Below are 22559 nucleotides of genomic sequence, written 5' to 3'. Positions count from 1 at the left end.
AAATAATGACTTAGCATAATGTGTGTATCCAGTCACTATTACAAGAGGAAGCATTGTTAGTTACAGTACAGATAAGATAAAAAACAAGGATAAAAAAAGACCCACACTTGTAGGTCAGTGTGTAGAACTAACCAAGAACAAGTTGAGCCTGCCATGATTATATACTGCTGCTGTAATGGATTTAGTGCTTCACTAAATCCTGCTGTGAGCCAGTTTGGTCTAGTGGTTAAGGCACCGGGCTCGGGCATGAAGCCAGCTGGGTGACCTTGGGCCAGTCACTCCCTCTCAGCCCTAGGAAGGAGACAAGGGCAAACTACTTCTGAAAACCCTGCCAAGGAAACTGCAGGGACTTGTCCAGGCAGCCTCCAAGAATTGGACATGACTGAATGGATTAAAAAAAAAAATCCTGCTGTAGCCTTGAGAAGGTTCTTTTTTTAAAATCAAATAGATCTCTTTGGCAAGGTGCACATGTTTTTGCCGAAATGACAGTTTTTCAGTGCACTGTGTTGCAGAAGGCGGTTTATGAAGCCATTGGAGAAGACACTTAATTCAACCTGTCTCAGTTCCTGTTAACTTGATGTGGGAGCTGGACATCAGGACTGGGTCAAAGGGCCCAAATACAGGAGAATGAGTGGCTTGCCACATCACACTTTTTTTAAAAACTTTTTCTGGCAGTAGCATACTTGGTTGATCTTCTCTGAGCTCAGAAGCTAAGCATTGTTGGCCCTAGGATGGGAGTCTATCAGGGAATATCAGTATTGTAGGGCAGAGTTGGAAGTAAAAGAATCATCTCAGAAGATGGCAGTGACAAACCACTTCCATACTGTTGCCAAGAAAACTGCATGACTGTGTCCATAAAGTCACCAGGGGTTGAGCTGCTCAATTTTAAAGTTTACAGAAGGAAAAGAAATGTATTTCGCAGCGCAAGACTGAATGAATGCGTTGAGGCACTACAAGTTGACAAATGAGCATTGATTGGTTGAGATACTTCAATGCTCATCTACTGGACACAAACATTCTAGACGCCTGGCTGTTCTTAGTGAGTGCTGACGACTCTTAAATAAGTAAAAAGTAAAAAAAATGGCTGTTCCCATAATGTCCTGGTATATTGCAATAGCCTGTCAAACCTGTGTTTCATTGTGAAATCAGAGGAGGCTGGTGATGGAAACATTGGTTGTCTGGAACTGCCTTAGATTTTGTGGCCCTTATTTTCTACTATATTTATTGCAGAGTAAGAATTTGTGGACTATAGTCTACATCATTAGAAGCATCCCACTTCATTCAGATGTTGTGCAAGTATTAGTTTATTTGACATTTGGTCATGTCCAGTTATGATTTAGTTGGAGAAAAACCATATATCTTCTAGAGATGAACAAGTAGATGATGTCATAGCATTCTAAATTCAGTTTTGGACAGTGGCTATACACTTTTTTGTCCCAATTGTCTGCTTCGATCAAATACAATTTTCTGCAGCCCTCCACCTATAATGACTATAATCTATCCATTATATAACAATAACTCCACCTATAATCACCAGAATGACCCAATTATTTTAAAAATCAATCCTTAAGCAAATGAACTTAAATGCTGGAAGATTAAAACAGTGCAGCCAATTATGTCATGGAAGTCTGAAAAGACTATTTGGTTTTATCTTAGAAGGATGTTACCAATATATTATGACTCTCCACTCTGCCAGTTAAAGAACCCTATTAAAAAGTAAGACCTGGCAATGTGCTCTCAAGTAGCCTGTGATCAAGTAAACCCTGTTGGTGGGCAATGCTGGAGTGTTTGGTGGTTTGAAGACACTCTCTCCGCCTTTTAGTTTTTTTCCTTTACCTTCTTGTATTTCTTGTAGTTTTTGTATTTTTTAAATAGTTTTTATGATTCTCTATCTGTAAGCTGCCCAGAGTCCCTTTATAGTGAGACGGGTGGTGTATAAATTTACTAAATAAATGAATAAAATATACCAATGTCCCCTTCGCTACTGTATTTCATAATAGCTAGAACAAGAGATACAGACCACAAGATGGTGCTGTGTCACCATCCTTTAGCAGAGGGAGTTTTGGAGCCTTATTAAAAAACAAAGCTGCAGTTTTGTGTGTTCATCAGTGTTGACTCCTCGCGAAGTCCCTGCAGTTTTCTTGGCAAGGTTTCGGAAGTGGTTTGCCATTGCATCCTTCCTAGGGCTGAGAGAGAGGGACTGGCCCAAGGTCACCCAGCTGGCTTTGTAGTTTTGCAGACACATCTGATGCCGAAGTGGAGTTCACACACTGGATTCCATCCTTTGTTTCATAAGCCCGGCGCCTGAATTCCCACAACCTAAATTAAAACGGAACAAACACCACTACAGATTAACCGAGTGTGCGAACTCAGCCTGTGTTTGTCTCACTGAAGCACTTTTCTGGTATAACCTACAGGTTCCCTAGTTTACTTTCCATCCTTCTTTTGCTCTGCAACTCCGTGTGAAATGCAGCAAGGCATCTCTACCTTCCATCTTTCCAGCTTGGCCGGCTCACAGTACAAGCATGCAGTTTTGAAGGTTTAATCTACATCAGTGCTTCTCAACCTTGGCAACTTTCAGATGTGTGGACTTCAACCTCCATGCTGGCTGGGGAATTCTGGAGGTTGAAGTCCACACATCTGAAAGTTGCCAAGGTTGAGAAACGCCGATCTATAACAACTCTCAATTCCTCATTTGGGGGGGGGAAAAATCACGAATCGGCCTAAGGCTGGTGCATATTCACAGGAGCAAGATTAAGGCACGTGCCCCTCCTTCCTGGAGTCGCGAGCCACTCCCACCAGCAGACTTCCGCCCCTCCTCTCGCCTTCCCGAGAAGTTCACTCCAGCTCTCGCGAGAGCAGCGCCAGCGGAGCACAGCCGGAAGGGGCGTTCCGAGAGCGGTCGAGGGAGGTTTTCTTTTTCCGATCGCAACCAGGAGGAAGCGTGGACCGTCTCGAGCCGGCATGGCGGCGTCCTTGTGCTGGTGTCTCCTCCTCTGTCAGCTGGCTTCCTGGGGGAGTGCGGGGCCGTTAGACCCAGGAAGGAGCCATGGGAAGACCTCGGGGGAGGATAATCCAGGTCAGTGGGGGCTCCTGAAGGGGGGAACGGGCAGGTCTTCGCTTTTCCCCTTCCTGCCCGTAGGCCTGGGCCCATCGCTTTGCTAGGGCGGGTAGGAGGAGGAAGCAGTAATGGAAGGAAAATCACCACCTGCCCGCTCCAGAGGCTCCTCCTAGGCTTGCTCTTGGTGATTGAAGCTATCAGAATGGGCTGTATAGTCCTTCCCCTAAGGACTATATAGACCAGTGTTTCGCAACCTCCGCAACTTTATTTATTTTGTTTATATTTCAAATTTCGTCACCACCCATCTCCCTCAAAAGGGGGACTCTTTTAAGAAGTTGTGTGGACTTCAACTCCCAGAACTCCCCAGCCAGCATGACTGTTTCTGGCTATTGCTTCCTTCAACCCCTGATGCCATGAGCTGGATAGAAATAGGAGTTAGGGAATTCTGGGAGTTGAAGTCCATACATCTTAAAGTTGTGGAGGCTGAGAAACCCTGATATGGACCATTCTGACAGCTTCTGGATATCCCTTCTGTGACCCCTGGGTACCATGACCTGGATAGCCCTAAAGCTAACATATACAGTCATCTAAAGAGTGGAGATCCGTGAATTTAATTCCCAGTAGAGGGTTTGAACCCCATAGATCTAGCAGCCTGTGTCTGAACAGCCTCAGTGAAGGACGAAACTTGTCACCTCCTGGTGGTCAGTGTGATGCCTGATAACAGGTATTTCATCTGGGTCAGCCTTTCCTACCTAATGCTCTCCATTGTGGTTAAGGCACCAAGCTAGAAACCAAGAGACTGGGAGTTCAAGTCCCACCTTGGGCATGAAGCTAGCTGGGTGACCTTGGGCCAGTCCCTCTCTCTCAGCCCTAGGAAGGAGGCTTTGCTATGCAAACCACTTTGGAAACCTTGGCAAGAAAACTACAGGGACTTGTCTAGGCAGTTGCTAGGAGTCAGCAATGACTCAAAGGGACATAAACAGACACCCTTAGGAGTCCCCTGTCCAGTAGGTGAGAATGCTGAGAGTTGTCCCGCCATGTGCATTATATGTGGTTTTGTTGTTTGTTGTTTATTTGTTTAGTCGCTTCCGACTCTTCGTGACTTCATGGACCAGCCCACGCCAGAGCTTCCTGTCGGTCGTCAACACCCCCAGCTCCCCCAGGGACGAGTCTGTCACCTCTAGAATATCATCCACCCACCTTGCCCTTGGTCGGCCCCTCTTCCTTTTGCCCTCCACTCTCCCTAGCATCAGCACCTTCTCCAGGGTGTCCTGTCCATTATATGTGGAGCGAGCCAAAATTGCCTGGGTTCATTCACAACACTAAGTCAAAATTCAACACATTGTATACTGGCTCAGTTTCAGTGTGCAGCAATTTCTTATTGAGTCAGGGATGCAATTGTATAATGAAAACACAGAGATTAGAAATACCCACACCGGCACTTCTTGGAATGATGAGGTCTTACTGTGATGTGGCATAAATGCATACAACTCACATTGCACTATTAATGAAAAAGTGCAGTGTGAAAATGTTTCTGGCAGTTGTTGTAAGAAGTTGCTCCCTGACAGCTGACCACGGGGGGGGAGAGAGCTCCAAGCAAAACCGTTCCTCCAATTATATACATTTGATCAATTACATTTGAAGTAGAAAGATAGGAGTAATATAGTTACACTGTAACCCTTCCTCTGGAGCACCTGGATAAGCTTTTGAAATTCTGTCCCTGTTATATTTCACACTTGCAGTATCCTTCCTGATATTATCAACATATACAATCTATATACTACTAAAACTTTTCTGTCTGTTTGTAAACCTCGGGTGAAACGGTGCATCATAGGGCAACAGTTTTTGAACCAAGGTACCTCAAATGGGCTAACTTACAGAATGCGTCCAAAATCTGGGACCCATTACTCCCGTGGGATTGAAATTTGGCAAAGTTGTGTCTGCTTCAGTGCTATTGCACTGCCGTGGTCACGTGATCATCATTTCCAATGCTCCCTGCCAGCTTCCCACAAGGAACGTCAATGGGGAAGCTACCAGGAAGTCAGAAGTTGCTCCCACTCCTATTGCCACTGCTTTTTTGCCTGTGGTCGTGCTGTTTCTCTGTTTAGGTAAGGAAATCTCTCTGAAATGTGAACCCATCAGGTCACAGGTTCTCTAGTAAATAACAGTGTTTACACTGCGATCTCCTGTTACACCATTCCATTCTTCCTCTCTAGAAAGATGACTGGTTTATTTTAACTGTCTCTGGTCCAAGGCCACAGCACTAGGTACTAGGTTACAGAAATACTCTACTACCTCTAAGCTGCTTAAAAAGTTGTACTTATAAATGGGTGTATTTCAGCATCATTTGATATTTTGCATTATACCACCACACAGCACTATTGTGGTATACAGAATACTTTTTAACTGTAAATTTTCCACATTTTAGGGTTATCCAATGGTCACCCACAGTTAACGGACTCAGCGCAAGGTGCTTCAGATGCAGCCACAAATTTTGTAGGTCACAAACAGCCTGCAACTCTACAAAGTAACTCCCAAAATAGCAAGCCAGGGTCATCTCTGCAAGATCCATCAGTTGATCACAAGTCAGATGCTGCTGAATCCGAGAAAGGTCAGGAGGACATAGGTAAATCTGAAGAAGCTCAAGCAGACACATCTGGTCCTCTTTCTCTTCCAAAGTCAAAAACTAAGGAACCAAAACAGATAGAAGAGCCATCAGTTAAAGGCCAGAAGACCCAACCTGATGCTTCTGCTCAAGACTCTCCTTCAAAATTAGGTCCTGATCAATCAGAAAAGGCTCAGAAAGAGGTAAAAAAATTGGGAGGATCTAGGACAATCATTTCTGATCCAGATTCTTTTCACCCACAGCCACATGATAAGGAACCAAAACAGACAGACAATTTACCAACAAAGGACCAGAATCCCCAGTCAGATCTGTCTGTTCCTGAAAAGTTAGGTTCTAGTGAAGCCAACAAAGATCAGGAAGTCATAGGTAAACCTAAAGAAGGTCCACCACCTATTCCAAAGGCAAAAACTGAGGAATCAAAACAGATGGAAGAGCCATCAGTTGAAGGCCAGAAGACCCAGTCTGGTGCTTCTGCTCAAGACTCTCCTTCAAAATTAGGTCCCGTTCAATCAGAAAAGGCTCAGGAAAAGATAAATAATGTGGGAGGATCTAGGACAATCATTTCTGATCCAGATTCTTTTCACCCACAGCCACATGATAAGGAACCAAAACAGACAGACAATTTACCAACAAATGACCAGAATCCCCAGTCAGATCTGTCTGTTCCTGAAAAGTTAGGTTCTAGTGAAGCCAACAAAGATCAGGAAGACATAGATAAACCTAAAGAAGGTCCACCTTCTATTCCAAAGGGAAAAACTGAGGAACCAAAACAGATGGAAGAGCCATCAGTTGAAGGCCAGAAGACCCAGTCTGGTGCTTCTGCTCAAGACTCTCCTTCAAAATTAGGTCCCGTTCAATCAGAAAAGGCTCAGGAAAAGATAAATAATTTGGGAGGATCTAGGACAATCATTTCTGATCCAGATTCTTTTCACCCACAGCCACATGATAAGGAATCAAAACAGAAAGACAATTTACCAACAAATGACCAGAATCCTCAGTCAGATTTGTCTGTTCATGAAAAGTTAGGTTCTAGTGAAGCCAACAAAGATCAGGAAGACATAGGTAAACCTAAAGAAGGTCCACCTTCTATTCCAAAGGCAAAAACTGAGGAATCAAAACAGATGGAAGAGCCATCAGTTGAAGGCCAGAAGACCCAGTCTGGTGCTTCTGCTCAAGACTCTCCTTCAAAATTAGGTCCTGTTCAATCTGAAAAAGCTCAGGAAAAGATAGATAATTTGGAAAAATCTAAGCCAGTCATTTCTGATTCAGATTCTTTTCAACTAGAGTCAGATGATGAGGATTCAAAACAAATGGAAGACTCATTAGCAAAAGTCCAGAACCCTCAATTAGACCTGCCTGCTCAAGATTCTGTTCCTCAAAAGATAGATCCTGATGAATCCAAACAAAGTGAGAAAGAGAGAGTTAACCCTGAAGAAGGTAAGCAAGAAAAAGGTTTGGGTGATGGCAAGAAGAAGACTGAAAAGCATGAGGAAGGTATTGAGACACCCAGGAATGGATCTGAAAATAGCCACTTCTTTGCCTACTTGGTGACCACAGCTATTGTTGTTGCTGCACTATACATTGCCTATCATAATAAACGAAAAGTGAGTATTTCAACTTATTAGTGTTTACGATTTCATATATATGTCAGCCTGGACTCTGATGATGTAAACTATTTCCTCGAAGTATCTTTAGCAAGAGGAAATTTTGTAATGTCCTGAAAAGAAAGCCTGAGAATAAATCACTGTAAATAATACTCTACTTTTAAATTAGCATGATCTAATGATCAAGTTCAAGCAGTTGCTTTTTAGGAAATATATCTAGTATCAATAGGAAACATGACTCGGCTTGCTTTTATTGCATATGTACATCTTATTTGAAATGCATTCTGCTGATTCAGATCAAGGTGTAAGTGTAAAAAGAAGCCATATCTCCTGAAACTGATTTTAGTGGGGCTGTTTTAGCTAGGATCTGATTTACTTGTTTTTTATTGGGTTTTTAAAAATAAAACAATCAGAAACCTTATTCCCCAAAATATATTGGGATATTGATTTAGTATATTGAGGCCATGCTGAGTAAACCATACTAATGTTATGTAAAACTTCTAAAAAGCTAGATATTTTAAAATATGTTTCTTGGTTTGGACTGATGTAAGCTGTAAACTGTAGATTATCTTTCTTACCTTGGAAAAGATGTACTTGGTATTCTGGCTATAGAGAAACTGTTAAAAGCCACATTCCAATGATGAGTGTTCCATATTCTATGGATTACTTGATGGCTTATTACTGGAATCGTGTATTATTTTCACTGGCCAATGGGAATATAGGTAGCAGGGCCAGAGAATCTCTGATAAAGCAGATTTAGATGTTGGGGTGTGAAAACCACCTCTTCTTAGATAGCCAACACATGCACTAGTCTAAAAAAACGACTTCAACTTTTTAAGACCCAGGATATTCCTTTAACATTTTATTTGTAATATGTGGCCCTCATTTTGATTAATTTTGTCCATCTTTCTACTCCTCCTCCTCCTCCTCCTCCTCGGATGATCAAATGTTGAAGACGATAAAGCTTCTGTAGTGGATGGACTTTTGAGCAGGCACAGCTTTCTCCCTGTGTAAACAAATTTCAGCCATATTAATTAAACATTCAGATTCTGTCCTTTGAATCTGATTTGTCTTTTTGGTTTTTCTTAAAATGAGAATTGAAGAGATACTCTAAAACAAATGAACTTTACCTTAAGTCAGGTTACCTTTTGGGTACCTTGGCCTTAATAGTTCAGGAATGGTGCTAGAAACTAAATCTGGACCTGCTGAGACCTGGACCTGTTTTAAATGATTTGCAATAAGTTGGAAGGATTTGTCAATGCATGTTGCTTAGCAATAGCAGCAACAAAATGGATTCTGCTGTTTTCCTAAATTAAACTAGTGAAATGAAGAAAGCTAGGAGCAACCAAGAGTAGGTTCTTGTGTAAGCTTTTTTCTGAGCTCTTCCTGTGTAATATATAAATAAGTATTTTGCATGAGATTTCAAGTTGGGTATATTTTAGTTCTAGTCAAAAAAAACAAAAAGGCTGCAAGCCTCAGATCTGTCCATTCCTGGCTTAGATTACAGGAAGATAGGTTAGTCTAATGGAACCCTAAGCATGGTAGACTCTAAGCTGGTTCATGCAGCATGTTAAGTCATAATTTGCTTAACTGGTTTGTTATGTAAGCCACAACTGGATGGGCACACAACATGCTGAGTCATAAATGTAACCCATGTATTCACCAAGTGCACCTTTCCCCAAGTTGGGAGATCTCAATATGTGTGGACTTCAGCTCCCAGAAATTTCAGCCTGCAAAGCCACTGCTAAAAATGGAAATTCATAAATCTAAGGGCAGTTTAGTTAAGGAAAGTTGACAGTGCAATGTGTAACCCCAGTCAGAGTCAAGTTTTGCTGTAATGTAAGGCCATTGTGCAGCCACTCCTAAACAGAGTTCCTTTCTAAGTGAGACTCACTTTGTCCCACTTTGGGAAGACCTAACCGTGGCTACTTTACGGGTTTTAATATGCTATCTGTGCAGTCTCTCTTTTTAATGCTCTACTGTAATAATGTGCTTTTTTTCTAGTTTACTAGTTATTACAAGCTGCTTTGCTCACTTTAATGGGAAATTGGGGTATCGTTGTATAGATTCTTGCTGTACAGTCACTTACTGATTCTTTTTTCTTCCCTTGCAAAGATTATCGCTTTTGCTTTAGAAGGAAAAAAGGCAAAGATAACCCGAAGGCCCAAATCCAGTGACTATCAGCGACTGGATCAAAAGGTAAGGTCTCCCACCTTGAGCATCGAAACAGCTGATTTCATGGTTTGGGTTTTTGCCTTTCTTTCAGCCAAGATCACTTCTCACAGCTGTTTGCAATGATAATATGTACATTATTAGAGTACAATTAGAAGTAGAGCATGCATTCACTTTTCTGACCCATGGAGTTGATGACATTGCCTGAGCTTTTGCTTTCACTTTTTAAAAGTTCTGTTTGGTACTTCTGCCTGGCTGGAATCTATGAGACCAGATTTACAGTCAGAGGAAATAAGCATTGTGTGCGTGCTTTGGAACTTAGTTTATTGGCTCATATAGAAGCAGAGTTGGTTCAGAGCTTCAGAAAGACATCTAAAGCTTTGCCTTGGTTATTTTTTTATAAACATCAGATCTCTTCTCTGGAATGGAAGAATCCTTCCCCTCTTTCCAGTTTGCTCTAATTGGTTAATGGTTTAATTGTTAATAGTTAATAATAATAACCATTAATAGTTAATGGTTTTTAATTGGTTAATTTAATTTAATCTTCCAAAATCTGCTTTGATTGGTGGTAACCCAAGATCTGTCATGCTCTTGTTTCATCATTCACATAGTATGTGGTTAGGAAGGATCATTTTCTCTTTTTTTTTTTCCCCCAATCTTTTTTCATTGGTTTTTCAGTTCCAATGAATACAGCTTCAGTACCTGTGGTTTGAACTTGCCAAGCAATTTATGTCTCAAGGTTTGTTTTTCTTCTCTGCAGATCTAAACCCAGAAGTTCCTGCACGCTACTGTGTTGCATGAGGACTCATTTTGAAAATGGCACATGGAGCATGGACGACGTCCAGCCTTCCATCAGTACAGCCTCAAAGCCTATCGGCTGTGCTACTGTGCCCAGGGGGAGGGAGCAACAGAAGTGCTTTTAATTGTGCACATGCACTTTGCCTATCGTCACACCTCAGTTATTCTTTCAAAGCCTTGGGCTGTTTATTCTCCTTTCAGTGACTTGATGTTGGACTGTCTTCTCCCACATTGTGACTAAGAACCAATGGACAATACTCTGTGTTTCCTCAAATGATGTGGTACTTAACTATCTGTGATACTGATCCTAAAGAATGTTGAATGGGCAGCGTGACTTTGTCTCCTAGATTCTGGATGTTGAGGTCATAGTCAACATTACGAGTTTGGAATGGTGTTTATGAAGGCTGTTGACTGTTGTCCACTGAGAGATGTATTGCCTGATACGCTGGTTGAATATCTCCTGTCTGTAGACGGCAATATTGAGAAATGGATATCCGGCACTGCCCATCTTTCTTAAGTGTCAGTGCATGTGAAATACTGGAGTTTTAATGCTTGGCTTAATACTTCCAAGTTTTGTGTTGATCAGCTAGATCAGTTGCTACTTTTCTGATTGTTAGACCGTAAGTAAAATTATTCTGTTTGGAGGAATGTTGACTTTAATATTCTTCTCCCCACCACGTTCTGCCAAGCATCTCCATTAATTAAGATCTTTCCAATCCATACTGCCACGTTCCCATGACAGATCTCAGAAGGAAAGCAATCATGTTGGGACTGTTGAAATCCACCGCAAATCACACAAACTACCTAATGGCCAAATGTGCTATTCAGAACCAAAGTCCACCATTCTAGCAGGAGATGGACACTCGCTTTCGAATCCAAGAAACGAATTGCTTGGATCAATCTTTATTGGTTAACCCCACCTGTATCCAGAATGTTGCATTCAATGTAAAGGGCCCTTAAGTGTGAATAGATCAATGGCATCGTTCATAGAAACATGGGAGAAGATGGCAGTTCAAGGGTATGTGTGGTCCATACATATTTCCCCCGCAAATCTCAACTTGGCACTAATGTTTCTATAATTACGTAGGCAGCTCTGTAATGTGAAGCAGCTTTTTCATGTTGTTGCTGGCTTGAGTTTGTCCTGTGGCCTTTATATGTTCCTCTTAATTTTATGTTAAGTTTATGTTCTGCGTGGGATGAGAAAGTAGAGAAAACTAGACCTAAGACCTGCCTGAGGATTCCTTTGATTTCATTTCCACTTTCATTTGGCGGGCTTAATAATTTCATCCTGTGGTGAGAAGCCGAGTCGCCTTGAGTCTTCATCAAATGTTAAGACATTTAACCTGCCTCCCCAACTCTGTGGCCACCATGCAAAGTCTTTTTGCACCTCCTTTCCTTAGCTTGTGCTGGTGGTCACAGAATGAGACAGTCAAATAGACTTTTATTTTTTCAGGCAGGACAAAGCATTTCTAAATGCTCCTCTGTATAAAATGCTGCCTGCAGATAGAAATGTTACCCCCCCCCAAAAAAAATTGGGGCAATCTCTTATCAGCTATACAAGTCTTAATTTTCAAGCAGTTTTGTTTGCACAGAGAAGCATTCAAAATTGGAGCTTGGAGTGCAACCTCATTCTGGCTCTGAGTAGACTAAGCCAGGAAAATCACTTCAGTGCTGGAGCTTAAAATCCAGTCCTTTTAAATTACGTAAATGGGGGAAGTACTTTGGTATCTTTGGAAACTCACCTGCCAGCTGTATCTTGTTAATGTGTAACCGTACACATGACAAAATGTCAGAAGATCAGTACTGTGGGACATTTCCAGGCCATAAAATTGCCTTTCTTACCTTCAAACTAGCAGATGACCGTCAATCCCAACATAAAATGTAGATTTCTGGAGTGCAATAGAAACTTTGGACTTAAATTGTTGGCATCACGGGTGGATGACTTCTATCATTGTGCATGACATAAAATACTTAGTCATTTTCTTACATATGAAGGAATTGTTGAAACTTAATAAATTTTGTGGCATTTTGATTTTAGGCATGAGGTTAAAGTTTAAAATAGATAAAAGGCTTGCTTCATATTCTTTGTGTTCAGATTGTAATATTTTTTTAAAATCTCAGTTCAATGGAGTTTCATTGCTAGATTGCTCTCTTGCCAAATGTAAGTCAGCTCTCTTCCCTTTTGGAAACCACAAGTATGTGTGTTTTTGGAACTGACAGCTTTTAAAGAAAGACCTTAAATGTTCAGATTTATTTTTTAATCTTTGTAATCTTAGTGAACAAAATAAATGGATACACCATAGTTCCTTTTGTTGTCAAAAAACCATTTCATCAGTATCTGCTAGGTGTGCTTATAATGGGCTCCACACTGTCTCTTGTTGATTCGACTTGCAGCTTCCTACCCAGAGGGCACGCAAGGTGAGTATTGCTGAATTCACTGAGGCACCTTCAGTCTACTTTCTATTGTAAAAACAAGCTCAGGGCATAAGAATATGAATTAGAAACCTGTAGAAGTAAGCAATATATATTTTAATCATACCTCCTCAGCAAGATGTTCAGGGTGGCATTCAGCGACCCTTCCTTCCCTTTTAAATCTTTCAGGTAAGGAAGATCTCTCTCCCCATTCAACCCTCTATATTCAGAACAGGGTTCTTTGAAGTAGACCAAAAGGGCAGGCCCAGCTCAAAATCTTGTAATAAGCTGCCTGGTGGTTGACATGGACCTTGGTCCACTCCAGTACTGTAATTGTAACCTTTTCTCCAAAGGCTGATCTTCCCATTGACTTCCATACCTTCCTTGTGTGACCATCTATTTTTTTGTTTCTGCAAAACGACTCCCATCAGGCTGAAATGGGGGAGGGGGTTATGCACACCCTCCCCCTGCTCTTCTTTTCTTCTGTTCATGCAAATGATGGGAAGCAAAGGCATGGAGAAGGTACCCTGATTTGATAAATTTCATGCCTCTAGTTAAGAATCCACACACACAATCCTAGTTTTGGCACCTGCCTGTCAAAAAGGGATCTTAACCCTTTTGGCCATTCCCTTTTAATTAGGAAAGACATGCAGATCTCTGGACTATGGAAGAAGAGAGAGAGGTTTCACATCGATCAAGGTGAAGAGAGGTGGAGCCAGACTTTGGCTTAAATGGATCTTCCATGGAGTGGGAGAGGGGATTTGGCATAGGTTTTATTCTTTAAAACCTATTCCCTTTTCTTGCCCAGCTGTCTGTTGGTGGCGGTTATTGTTTTTTTTTCCTGATACAATCTTATCTGAAGAATGTTACAAAAATAGGCCCTTGCTCCTTGTTTCTGTGCATTGCATTAAGTATGCAAGTGTTTGGGCAGTGAAGTAGAGCAAGGGCTCATGTGGCTTGCTGTGGAAGAACACACATTATCCTAAATCTTTGAAAAGTATCTAATGCTGTTGATCTACATAATGTGGATGCAATTTTGTTATGTACAAAGAAGTTCCTAGTGATGCTTTCTTCCTGTTAGTAAGCAGAGCAAATAAGATAAAGGAGAAGTATGATTTCCTGGTGCCATTCATGCTTGTTGGTGCTGTATGACCACGATAGCAGTTTACTTTGTTTTTTTTCCACATTCCTGTTTCTTTAGGATTATGCCTAACCTCATTTTATGCATCCATTGCCTATTGCTTATAATACAATGTCCTTGTCTTTTATTAACAAAGCAAAACATTCCTTTCATTCATTTGGTTGCTAAGGCTGCCCAATTGCAAAGCAACTCAAGGTGGCATACAAAGAGGGTTAAGAATATATAGTAACAAGGAAGGACCAAAAAAAAAAAAAGCAACAGCATACAGGGAAGACAGAACCTCAGTTCCATTACACTTCAGCTGGTCCCTAAATTGCTCCAGTCCAGTACCTGCTGGAAAGGCCAGGTTTTTAAAGCCTTCCTGAATGATGGCAGAGTGAGGGCCACTGGACTTTGTGGGGAATGCTGTTGTGGGTATGGCAAAAGAGAAGAGTTGTCTCCTGGGCCCCATTAGATAACATGATTCAGTTGATGGGACCCAGAGCGTGGGGACCCTGTTTCAGGGTGATGAAAGCCAGGGTCCTTTTTATCACTGAAACACTTAAGCAAAGCTAAGACAGATTTAATCAAATACTCCATTGACAGAGTCCAGAGTAGTAAAACCTCCTGACCCAGGACTTGTCTTACTAGAGGTATACTGGCGTTGCCACCTGGATTTTATTGCTGGAAATTTCAGGAGGTTGCTGATTCAGTTGCTGATTGTTTTTCCTTCCCTTTTGCTTGGTAACTACTATGAAGAGGGAAACCTCTTTCAGTCACTGTTAACAGGAACTGAACATCACCCAAGTAGATTCCAAGCATCCCAAACAGTCTGCAACTGAAGGCATTGTGAAGTTCCTGAAAGTATAGATGCAGCCTCCAAAAGTCATTACTTAGTTGTAGTGCATACTATCCTAGAAAGGGAAAATGATGGAAGACCCATTAACTATATGTAGATTTGAATTAAATATACATTCGGGGGGTGGGGAGGTGGGGTTGTCCAGCTTCATTATTTTTGGGGAGTCTTCAAGCTCCAACTACTGTTTGAAGACCAAGTCCAGTCCTTGGCCTGGAAATAATTGGGTGATCCTAGTCTAGAATTGAAAACCCAGACGAATTCTTGGTACAATATTTCCAGCATGAGGCCCAGTAGAATCAATCAGATCTTCAGTAAGATAACTTGAATCTAATCAATTCATTGGCAGGAAATTTAGAAAAGTACACGGGGAAATGACATACAGTATCTTTGCAGGAGACACTTCTCTCTTGCCTTCTGGCATGGGAAAACCTATGTGCAGATGACTGCAGCAATGGATAGGCAAAGCATATAGAAAGAGCAGCAGAACTATGGAGTAATGGTTAGTTGTGGAGTCCGTGGTGCTCTCTGAGCTTGGTGGTTTGCTTGCAGACGTTTCATTACCCAACTAGGTAACATCATCAGTGCTAGTGCATGAGGGTTTTGCTCCCCACAAACAACCAAGGTCAGAGAGCACCAAGGATTCCACAGTTCAACCCTGAGCTTACATACATTCTCTTCTAATGGTTAGTTCTCAGATTGATAAAAGCAATGGTTCTGTAAATGGATTACAAGATCCCATGTAATCAGTGAAGAGACCTGCCATTTGCCAGTTCACAGTAAGAGATTTAGGAAAAGTCTCTAGCCTAATGTACATTGGGATATATTGGTTTTTTTAAGTGATAAATTGTTCCTTTGCTGGAATGCTTGTAACCCATCCCTTTCTTCTCAGTAAATCTGCTAAAGAGATTCTGTGAGAATTGTACTTGGAAAAGAATTATTTTTGGTCTAGGCTGGTGCCAAAGAGATGGATTAGGTTTAGCACACTGAGTCCCAAGTGTGTAAAACTTAAGTAGCTGCGTAAGATCTGTCTGCATGTGTGGGGACATCTTGAAAGACAGACTTTTGGGTCACAAAAAAGAGGAAGATACAGATGTGGGGCTTGAGCATGCAACTGAAGAGTGCATGGAGGACAGGACTGGCTGCTACAATCGGATCCTCTACCCATGTTTGGTATGCCCTGGCTGCAACTGTTGGCATGAGGTTGAAGTTTAACACTGAAATTTAGTTCAGAAAGACATATCCCTCCCTCTCCAACAATGCAACTTCTGAACTTTGACCTGGTAGCAAAAGGAACGGTGAATATATTTTTATTAGAATTTTACAGTAAAATAAAAGTATTTAAAAAGTGAAAAGGAAAAAAGATAAAGAAAAGTGAAAAGAAGAAAAGAATGCGTAGAATTTTGACACCGTCCTTCTTTCTATCAAGTAATTTCCATCTTATTTATTTATCAAATTATTTATCAACTTTATCTGTCCTTACACTTTATCTTACACTTTCCCCTCCATTTTTAACCCTTTCTAGTCCCTAAATCGTCAGTTCAGTTTTTCTTCTTTCAGCAAAATGTCCGTATAAGGCTTCCAGTCTTTCAGAAAAGTCTTCATTGTTTTTTCCCCTGGCAAAACTGGTCAGCTTTGCCATTTCTGTGACTTCTGTCAATTTTATAATCCAATCTTCTACTGTGGGTATGTCATTATTCTTCCATCTTTGTGTGTACAGTAATCTTGCCACAGTTACCGTATACAATATTAGTTTTCCATATTTCTTTCTAGTCCAGCATCCATTTTACAGTAGACTCTGAATTAACCAGAACTCAAGCAACCGGCATTCTCAAGCAACCGGAAAAAAAAACCAGCACTCTCAAGCAACTGGCAAAAAAAAATCTGTATCTCTCTGCTGCCATCTAGTGGGTATTAGGGTTTAAGAGTAACTCTCAAGCAACCAGAAACTACATTTATCCTGCATCTACCAATCTCCATGAGTGCTGGTTAACTGAGAGTCTACTGTATAAAAGTTATCTCTTAAATTATGACACAAAAAGGAGTCTGGAACTTAAAGTCCAATAAGTTAAAGTAGCAATCCATCTATATCCCCAGAGAGACTCCCCTTGACATGTGTTACATATTATGCAGCCTCCTTTTTGATTTTCTCAATCTGCTGTTTTATTTACATAATTTATTTCAAGCATTTGCATGTCACTCTCCAGGCAACAGAGCTCCCAAAGGGGCTTCCATAAAGATAAAAACAATGGTGAACATGGACACCTTCTGCTCCCTTTGCTGCAGACAAGGGTTGCACAGTGCATTGGATTCAAAGTGCTGCACAACATCCATGCAGCTATTATGATGGGTATTTCTCCTTTTTATTTCCTGCAAGAGTTCTGTGTATTTCTCTAATAACTTATTTTTTAAGCATCCTCACCCCTGTTTCTCTCCTGGCTTCATGTGAGTCAACACATTCAGACCACAATAAATTATGGGTTCTGTAACTATGGCTGGTTGAATAAATTATAATTGGCTGGATCCTAATGCACTAAGTGAAAAATCCAACCACATTATGGCTTAAGGGGATGTGGGACCTACGACCGAATCCTGTGTGCAGGGTTGGGGTGACCATAGGTGTCTGAGGGCTGCCTATCTTGTTTGAAAGGGTAAGCCTTTTCCACCATGTTGGTGACAAAGCAGGGCATCTCTTTTTTGCCCTTATATTCAGTTCCTTTTGCTTCAGAATGAAAGGCAACCTTCCAGTTAATCCATGTCATTAGGCTGGTGACTGCCAGTTTTCTCTCCTTTCCTTCTAGCAGCTCCAGTAGTGCCTTAAGGAACATGGATTCCCATTGATTGCAGAATGAAGCATAGCCTGAGCAATCGAGAGAGAGAGAGAGAGAGAGAGAGACATAAGGAGATGTCTACTAATGGGGCTTTTCTGCACCAGACAAACATGTTAGAGTACAGGTAGTCCTCAACTTACGACCATTTGCTTAGCAACCGTTCGAAGTTACAACAGTACTGGAAAAAGTGACTTACGACTGGTCCTTGCACTTAGGACTGTCACAGCGTCCTTGCAGTCATATGAGCAAAATTTAGGTGCTTGTCAACTGGCATGTATTTATGACGGTTGCAGCATCCTGGAGTCACATGACCACCATCTGCAACCTTCCCAGCCGGCTTCCAACAAGCAAAGTCAATGGGGGAAGCTGGATTCACTTAATGACCATGGCAAAGAAAGTTAAAAAATCAGCTGTGGCTCACTTAATGACTGCCTCACTTAGCAATGGAAGTTCCAGTCCCAATTGTGGTTGTAAGTAGAGGACTATCTGTACTCTAGTAAATCTGGGCATACAGTACATCTCCTGCCAGTATGTGCTGTATCTCAGAGAGCCAGGAAAAACTAAAGCGTAGATTAGGTGGAAAATTAGTTGCTGTGCAAATATGGCCCTTTGCTGTGGGCAAAATATAGAGGCCTGTTGCATTTATATCTTATATGCTTTGCTCATGATTGAGAGCACCTTCAAGAGTCATCCAACCATTGCTGAGCCAAAATAATAATAATAATAATGTGGACAAACTTTGTATCACTTTAACAATGGCTGGGTGACATTATGAAAATGCTATAAATTTAAAATTTGGAAATGGTCATTGTTCTATTTGCAACTGAAGGATTGCAAAGACTCCAGAAACCTGAAAATCAAAGAACAGACTGGCAGTTTCCTAAAGTATAGTACTTCTCTAGTGTAAAGAACAGCTAGTAAATGTTATTAGCATACCATCCTTCCACATCCTTTCTTTCTCATTTCATCATGACAAGACAATCTGCTCAACACAGGGAATGATGGGGAAAATCTGGAATGGAAGGGTTGCTTCTGAAATTCCAGATTTTCACTGTCCAGACAGATTGCTCCTGCCCTTTCACAAAGTATCCCTTCAAGCTATTGCACACATTTTTGCTGATTTCTTTCCTCCCTGACTGTAGCATTGAAGGGCCCTAAGCACCCATAGTTACATTAGATTGCAGGTTCTGGTGGGTTGGCCTCTGTCTGTAATTATGATGTCCCTCTTGGCCAAGTGCCCTTATTAAGGCTGGCAAACAAACCAGCTGTTCTCTGGCTGAATTGTTTGAATTCTTCAAACTCCAAAATGGGTGAAAGGTGAAAGGTCCCCTGTGCAAGCACCGAGTCATGTCTGACCTTTTGGGGGGATGCCACTTTCATGACGTTTTCTTGGCAGACTATAGCGGGGAGGTTTGCCATTGCCTTCCCCAGCCGTCACCTTCCCCAGCAAGCTGGGTCCTCATTTTACCGACCTTGGAAGGATGGGAGGCTGAGTCGACTTGAGCCAGCTACCCGAGAATCCAGTAATTCTACGCAATCTTGTGCACTTTTTTTGATGTATCTGCTGACCTTTGCTGAAAAATTGACCTGGACCAGGTTTAGATGGTTAGGCTTACATACCTGGACTGCAAGAAAACATGACAGCAGTATTTTCAGGAATAGAGAGGTAATGTGAGAAACAGTCTGCCGCTGGTGCGCTGCTGTCTGTTTCTAGGTAGACGCCGTCATCAATTCTGCCTCCACGGCATGCCTGCAAAACACATTAAAGGCAACAGCTGCTAAATAGCCTTTATGCACAGCCCTTTGTTTGCTGGATTCACACCCCCAGGAACTGAATTCAGACTTCCTTGTGACTTATTCTAGAGCATGAATTGCAGTAACAGGTGACTCCTTTGTAATTCTCATCTGGATGGGCTAAACTGAGGGAATGAGATTAACTGTTAGTTTGCGTTGAACTTGCATGCTTTTTAAAATAAATGAATCAGCTGGAGGATGGGGAAATTACGGGGCTTGCACAGGCAACGAAGAGGGATTTCACCTCTTCTTCACGCAGACTCACAAAATTTGCCTTTGACTTTGTGGGAAATTTCACTACATCTGTGAAACAAACCCAGAACTCTCCACCTCCGAGGCTGTTATAATGATTCCAGGAAATGTGATAAAGCTAACATAGAACAATATTTTTCCTGATGATGCCTAAGGAGAAGTAGAAATACCGTTCCTTCACCTTTTGACATCAGAGTCATGCAAGTATGCTAGACCTGTCATCGAAGACATTGTTCTTTGCTGGATGAGCATTGTTTTTGTAAGCAGGCTTCTACATTGCTAATCCACACATTGCAGAAGGCAAGCCCTGTTAGCAAACTCACAAGTCCTGCAATGTTTTTGTGTATGCGGAGGGAGTTGCCGCTTTTGGCTGAGTAACTTGGAAATTCTTCTTGGGGACTTTCAGAGTGACAGTCTGGGGTCATGATAACAGAGTTTTCTAGTTATCTATTGATCCCAAATAAATGCAAACAAAAGTGCAAAGGAAGACATGATGATGATGATGATGGTGGTGATTTCCACCATCATCATAGTCTTGAAATTCCTGCAAGGCTGCCTTCAGCTCAGTTCTCGGAAGCATTGTGAGGGATGTGCTTCTCATTTTCATGTGTCCCGGTAGCTGGGAAGCTTATAGGATAAAAAAGACTGACTGAATTTCCCATTCATCACTGCTGCTGTTTGGACACTGACATCAGAAGCCCACAGCTCCTACCTGTATGAAGAAGATTTTAGGCTTTCCTGCCAACTGTGGACATCTTTCAGGTGATAACATCTTGTAAATGTGAGTTAGCTGTACTGCTTGTCCTTTGCAGTCTGTTATGCTCCCTTCTTCTCCATGGCTTGAAAGGATGCTTACAAAATAATCCCCATGCTCTGCTTGGCTTTCTGCAAAGACACAATTTAAGGGAAGGGTAACTGCTGAGGTGGCTGGTTTTGAAGGGTCTTGTGATCAAAATTTAGAGCTTGCCTCTCAGTAAAATATACTGTACAAGGTGCCTCCTAATCCTGAAGCGCACACGTGTTGAGGACCAAAAGTAAGATAAAAGTAGGGTAAGGCTCAAGTCTACGCTCAGCCATAGAAAGTCCCTGGGGAATTTTGGGCCAATCATCCTTAGCTCAACCTATATCACATGGTTACTGTGGGGAAAAACTGGAGGATGGAAGGCTATATATGCTGCCTTGAATTCCTGGAAGTGGGAAATAAATCCAATTCATTAAACAATAGCAATGTATCTATCAATGCAAACCCACAGTGGCTATATTCAGACAACACACTAATTGCCTCATGTCCATAACATTCTAGGCTTGGTAAGTTTTAAGCTTGATTAGAAGTGTGTGTTTGTAAAGTTAGACCACGTTAAGGTTATGCATCAGTGCATTGTGTACAGTTAGTAAATGGGAAAGTCAGTAAGCAGGTCAAATGTGGAGTCCAATCACATCCTGGGTTTTCAGGAATACATCCTGCATTTGTTTCACCTGATTTCCTCTGCTGTATGCTCATTTGCATACCACATAGTCCCAGCCACAAGACCACTGCAACCACACTTCCTTTGTGTAACTTGTTTTAAGTCCAGAAGCTAGGACACCATGGCTTAGGCATGCTCCCCTGATGATGTTTCTAGAAAACTCTTGAGTTCTTCTTTGAGGCCCACCCCTCCAATCTATCAGCCAGATTCCCATCAATCAGCCTTGCACACACATATGTTTCTCTAAAGCAGCAGGGCACTTGCAGCTGGCAAGCTGAATTCAGCAGGAGCTCTTGTTAGAGGAAGTGCTCCAGAGTATATGCAAAGTGCTCAGAGAACACCGAGTAAATTAGTAGCAGAAACTCCTGTTGAAAAGAATAAAGCACTCAGAATATAGGTGTTCCTGTATGTAGAGCCTGGGCTTAGCAGACATTCATTATACTTGAAGTGAAAGATAGATTTCTTATGAAATGCATCTACTTATACTACATCTTGAAGGGAAGCATGAGAGAGAGAGAGATAGAAAAAAATAATTTCTTTTTGTTGTTTAAACACAGACACTCATTTAACAAGAGGCCAGGTGAGAAACAGAAACGGGGACAGCTTTGAATGCCCTTCACCTTCTCATCACCCAACATCTGCTCATAGGTGCACAGAGATGACAGAAGTCCCAACAGAAGCATTTTAGAGATGGAAAGGGACCGTCACACCCCATCCCATTAAGGGATCTTCCGTGCCACTGCAACTAACTAGTATCCCTAACCCGTGCCTGCTCAGCAACAATTTGTAACTTTCAAGGCACTTGTCTACTATTAACTATCTCTCACTGATAGGAACAGTTTCTAAATGTTTGGCCAAAAGTTACAGCCTTCAGATGTCCATCCAGGTTTTAGGCCCACCCTCCAGAGCCAGGGGCATCCATAGAGGGGGATCAAAACAATCCAGATGGTGGGCAAGACTATGAGATTCAAGCCCTGGCCCTTTTTAATGTGTGCCACATGTGCTTCACTCCCATGAAAAACAGGCAGGGCTTTGATCCCACTATTGTGCCTTCCGTCTGGACCTTTGGGACCACCACCTCTGCCCCCTGGATGCCCCTGTGGATCAGACATTTCTGATGAATGGTAGAACAAAATTTTGGAGGCTCTCCCTCCAGCTTTCCAACAATTCCATAGAAGACTTTAAGGCACACCTTTCCGAGAATCTCAGCTGCCCTCCATTTGATCCAAACCTACCTTTCTTATAAACTTCTTCTATTTCTTCGACTGTCAAGTCCAGAAACAATTTCACGTCATAATTGCAATTGGAAAGTGCTTTAAAAAGCCTCTTTGCTTCCCTCATGGCCCCCTCTCGTGATGTAAGTCTTTCTTTGGCCTGAAAGAACTGATAATTGACAATGATTACGGCTCTGTTCCTTTTGGGGCCAGCCATGCTGAGAAATCTCTTGAGGGTAGACTGTGCATAAGATTGTATGTGCACACATATATATGCATGTGCCCTTCTGGACTCTCATGATTCAGCTGGGGCGTAAACCAATAAGTGAAAATTCATATCCTGGTTGATTAGA

At 41.8% G+C, this 22559-nt stretch overlaps 2 protein-coding genes and 1 long non-coding RNA gene across 3 annotated transcripts; 1 reads left to right on the top strand and 2 right to left on the bottom strand.

The window, feature by feature from the left end:
- The first annotated feature begins 2928 nt into the window (after positions 1-2928).
- On the top strand, positions 2929-11778 carry TGOLN2 (trans-golgi network protein 2). The gene is made up of 4 exons (XM_063311461.1): positions 2929-3079; positions 5490-7291; positions 9407-9490; positions 10224-11778. Exons 1-4 carry the CDS (start codon positions 2965-2967, stop codon positions 10227-10229), a joined length of 2007 nt encoding a protein of 668 aa, XP_063167531.1. The 5' UTR covers positions 2929-2964; the 3' UTR covers positions 10230-11778.
- On the bottom strand, positions 7185-13358 carry LOC134502932 (uncharacterized). The gene is made up of 2 exons (XR_010068482.1): positions 12801-13358; positions 7185-8297 (listed from the first exon to the last, which is right to left on the bottom strand). It is a non-coding gene; the product is annotated as an uncharacterized LOC134502932 (long non-coding RNA).
- A 3870-nt stretch (positions 13359-17228) lies between these two features.
- On the bottom strand, positions 17229-22434 carry LOC134502847 (caspase-3-like). Its single transcript, XM_063311367.1, has 4 exons — positions 22228-22434; positions 20239-20411; positions 19101-19230; positions 17229-17509 (listed from the first exon to the last, which is right to left on the bottom strand). The coding sequence occupies exons 1-4, from the start codon at positions 22421-22423 to the stop codon at positions 17229-17231; spliced, it is 780 nt and encodes a 259-aa protein (XP_063167437.1). The 5' UTR covers positions 22424-22434.
- Positions 22435-22559: the final 125 nt, after the last annotated feature.

The sequence above is a fragment of the Candoia aspera genome, chromosome 9 (assembly GCF_035149785.1).
Source record: "Candoia aspera isolate rCanAsp1 chromosome 9, rCanAsp1.hap2, whole genome shotgun sequence".
In the NCBI taxonomy this organism is placed as follows: domain Eukaryota; kingdom Metazoa; phylum Chordata; class Lepidosauria; order Squamata; family Boidae; genus Candoia; species Candoia aspera.
This window is presented reverse-complemented; position numbering and strand designations above follow the sequence as displayed.

Bases quoted from the DNA above. Each gene is read 5' to 3' on its own strand.
- TGOLN2 (XM_063311461.1), top strand. From the start codon at position 2,965: ATGGCGGCGTCCTTGTGCTGGTGTCTCCTCCTCTGTCAGCTGGCTTCC. The intron at 3,080-5,489 runs GTCAGTGGGGGC...TCCACATTTTAG, and splicing joins CTCGGGGGAGGATAATCCAG to GGTTATCCAATGGTCACCCA. The intron at 7,292-9,406 runs GTGAGTATTTCA...TCCCTTGCAAAG, and splicing joins CCTATCATAATAAACGAAAA to ATTATCGCTTTTGCTTTAGA.
- LOC134502847 (XM_063311367.1), bottom strand. From the start codon at position 22,423: ATGGCTGGCCCCAAAAGGAACAGAGCCGTAATCATTGTCAATTATCAG. The intron at 20,412-22,227 runs GTAGGTTTGGAT...GTGTCTTTGCAG, and splicing joins AGAAGAAGTTTATAAGAAAG to AAAGCCAAGCAGAGCATGGG. The intron at 17,510-19,100 runs GTATGTAAGCCT...TCGATTGCTCAG, and splicing joins CATGTTTTCTTGCAGTCCAG to GCTATGCTTCATTCTGCAAT.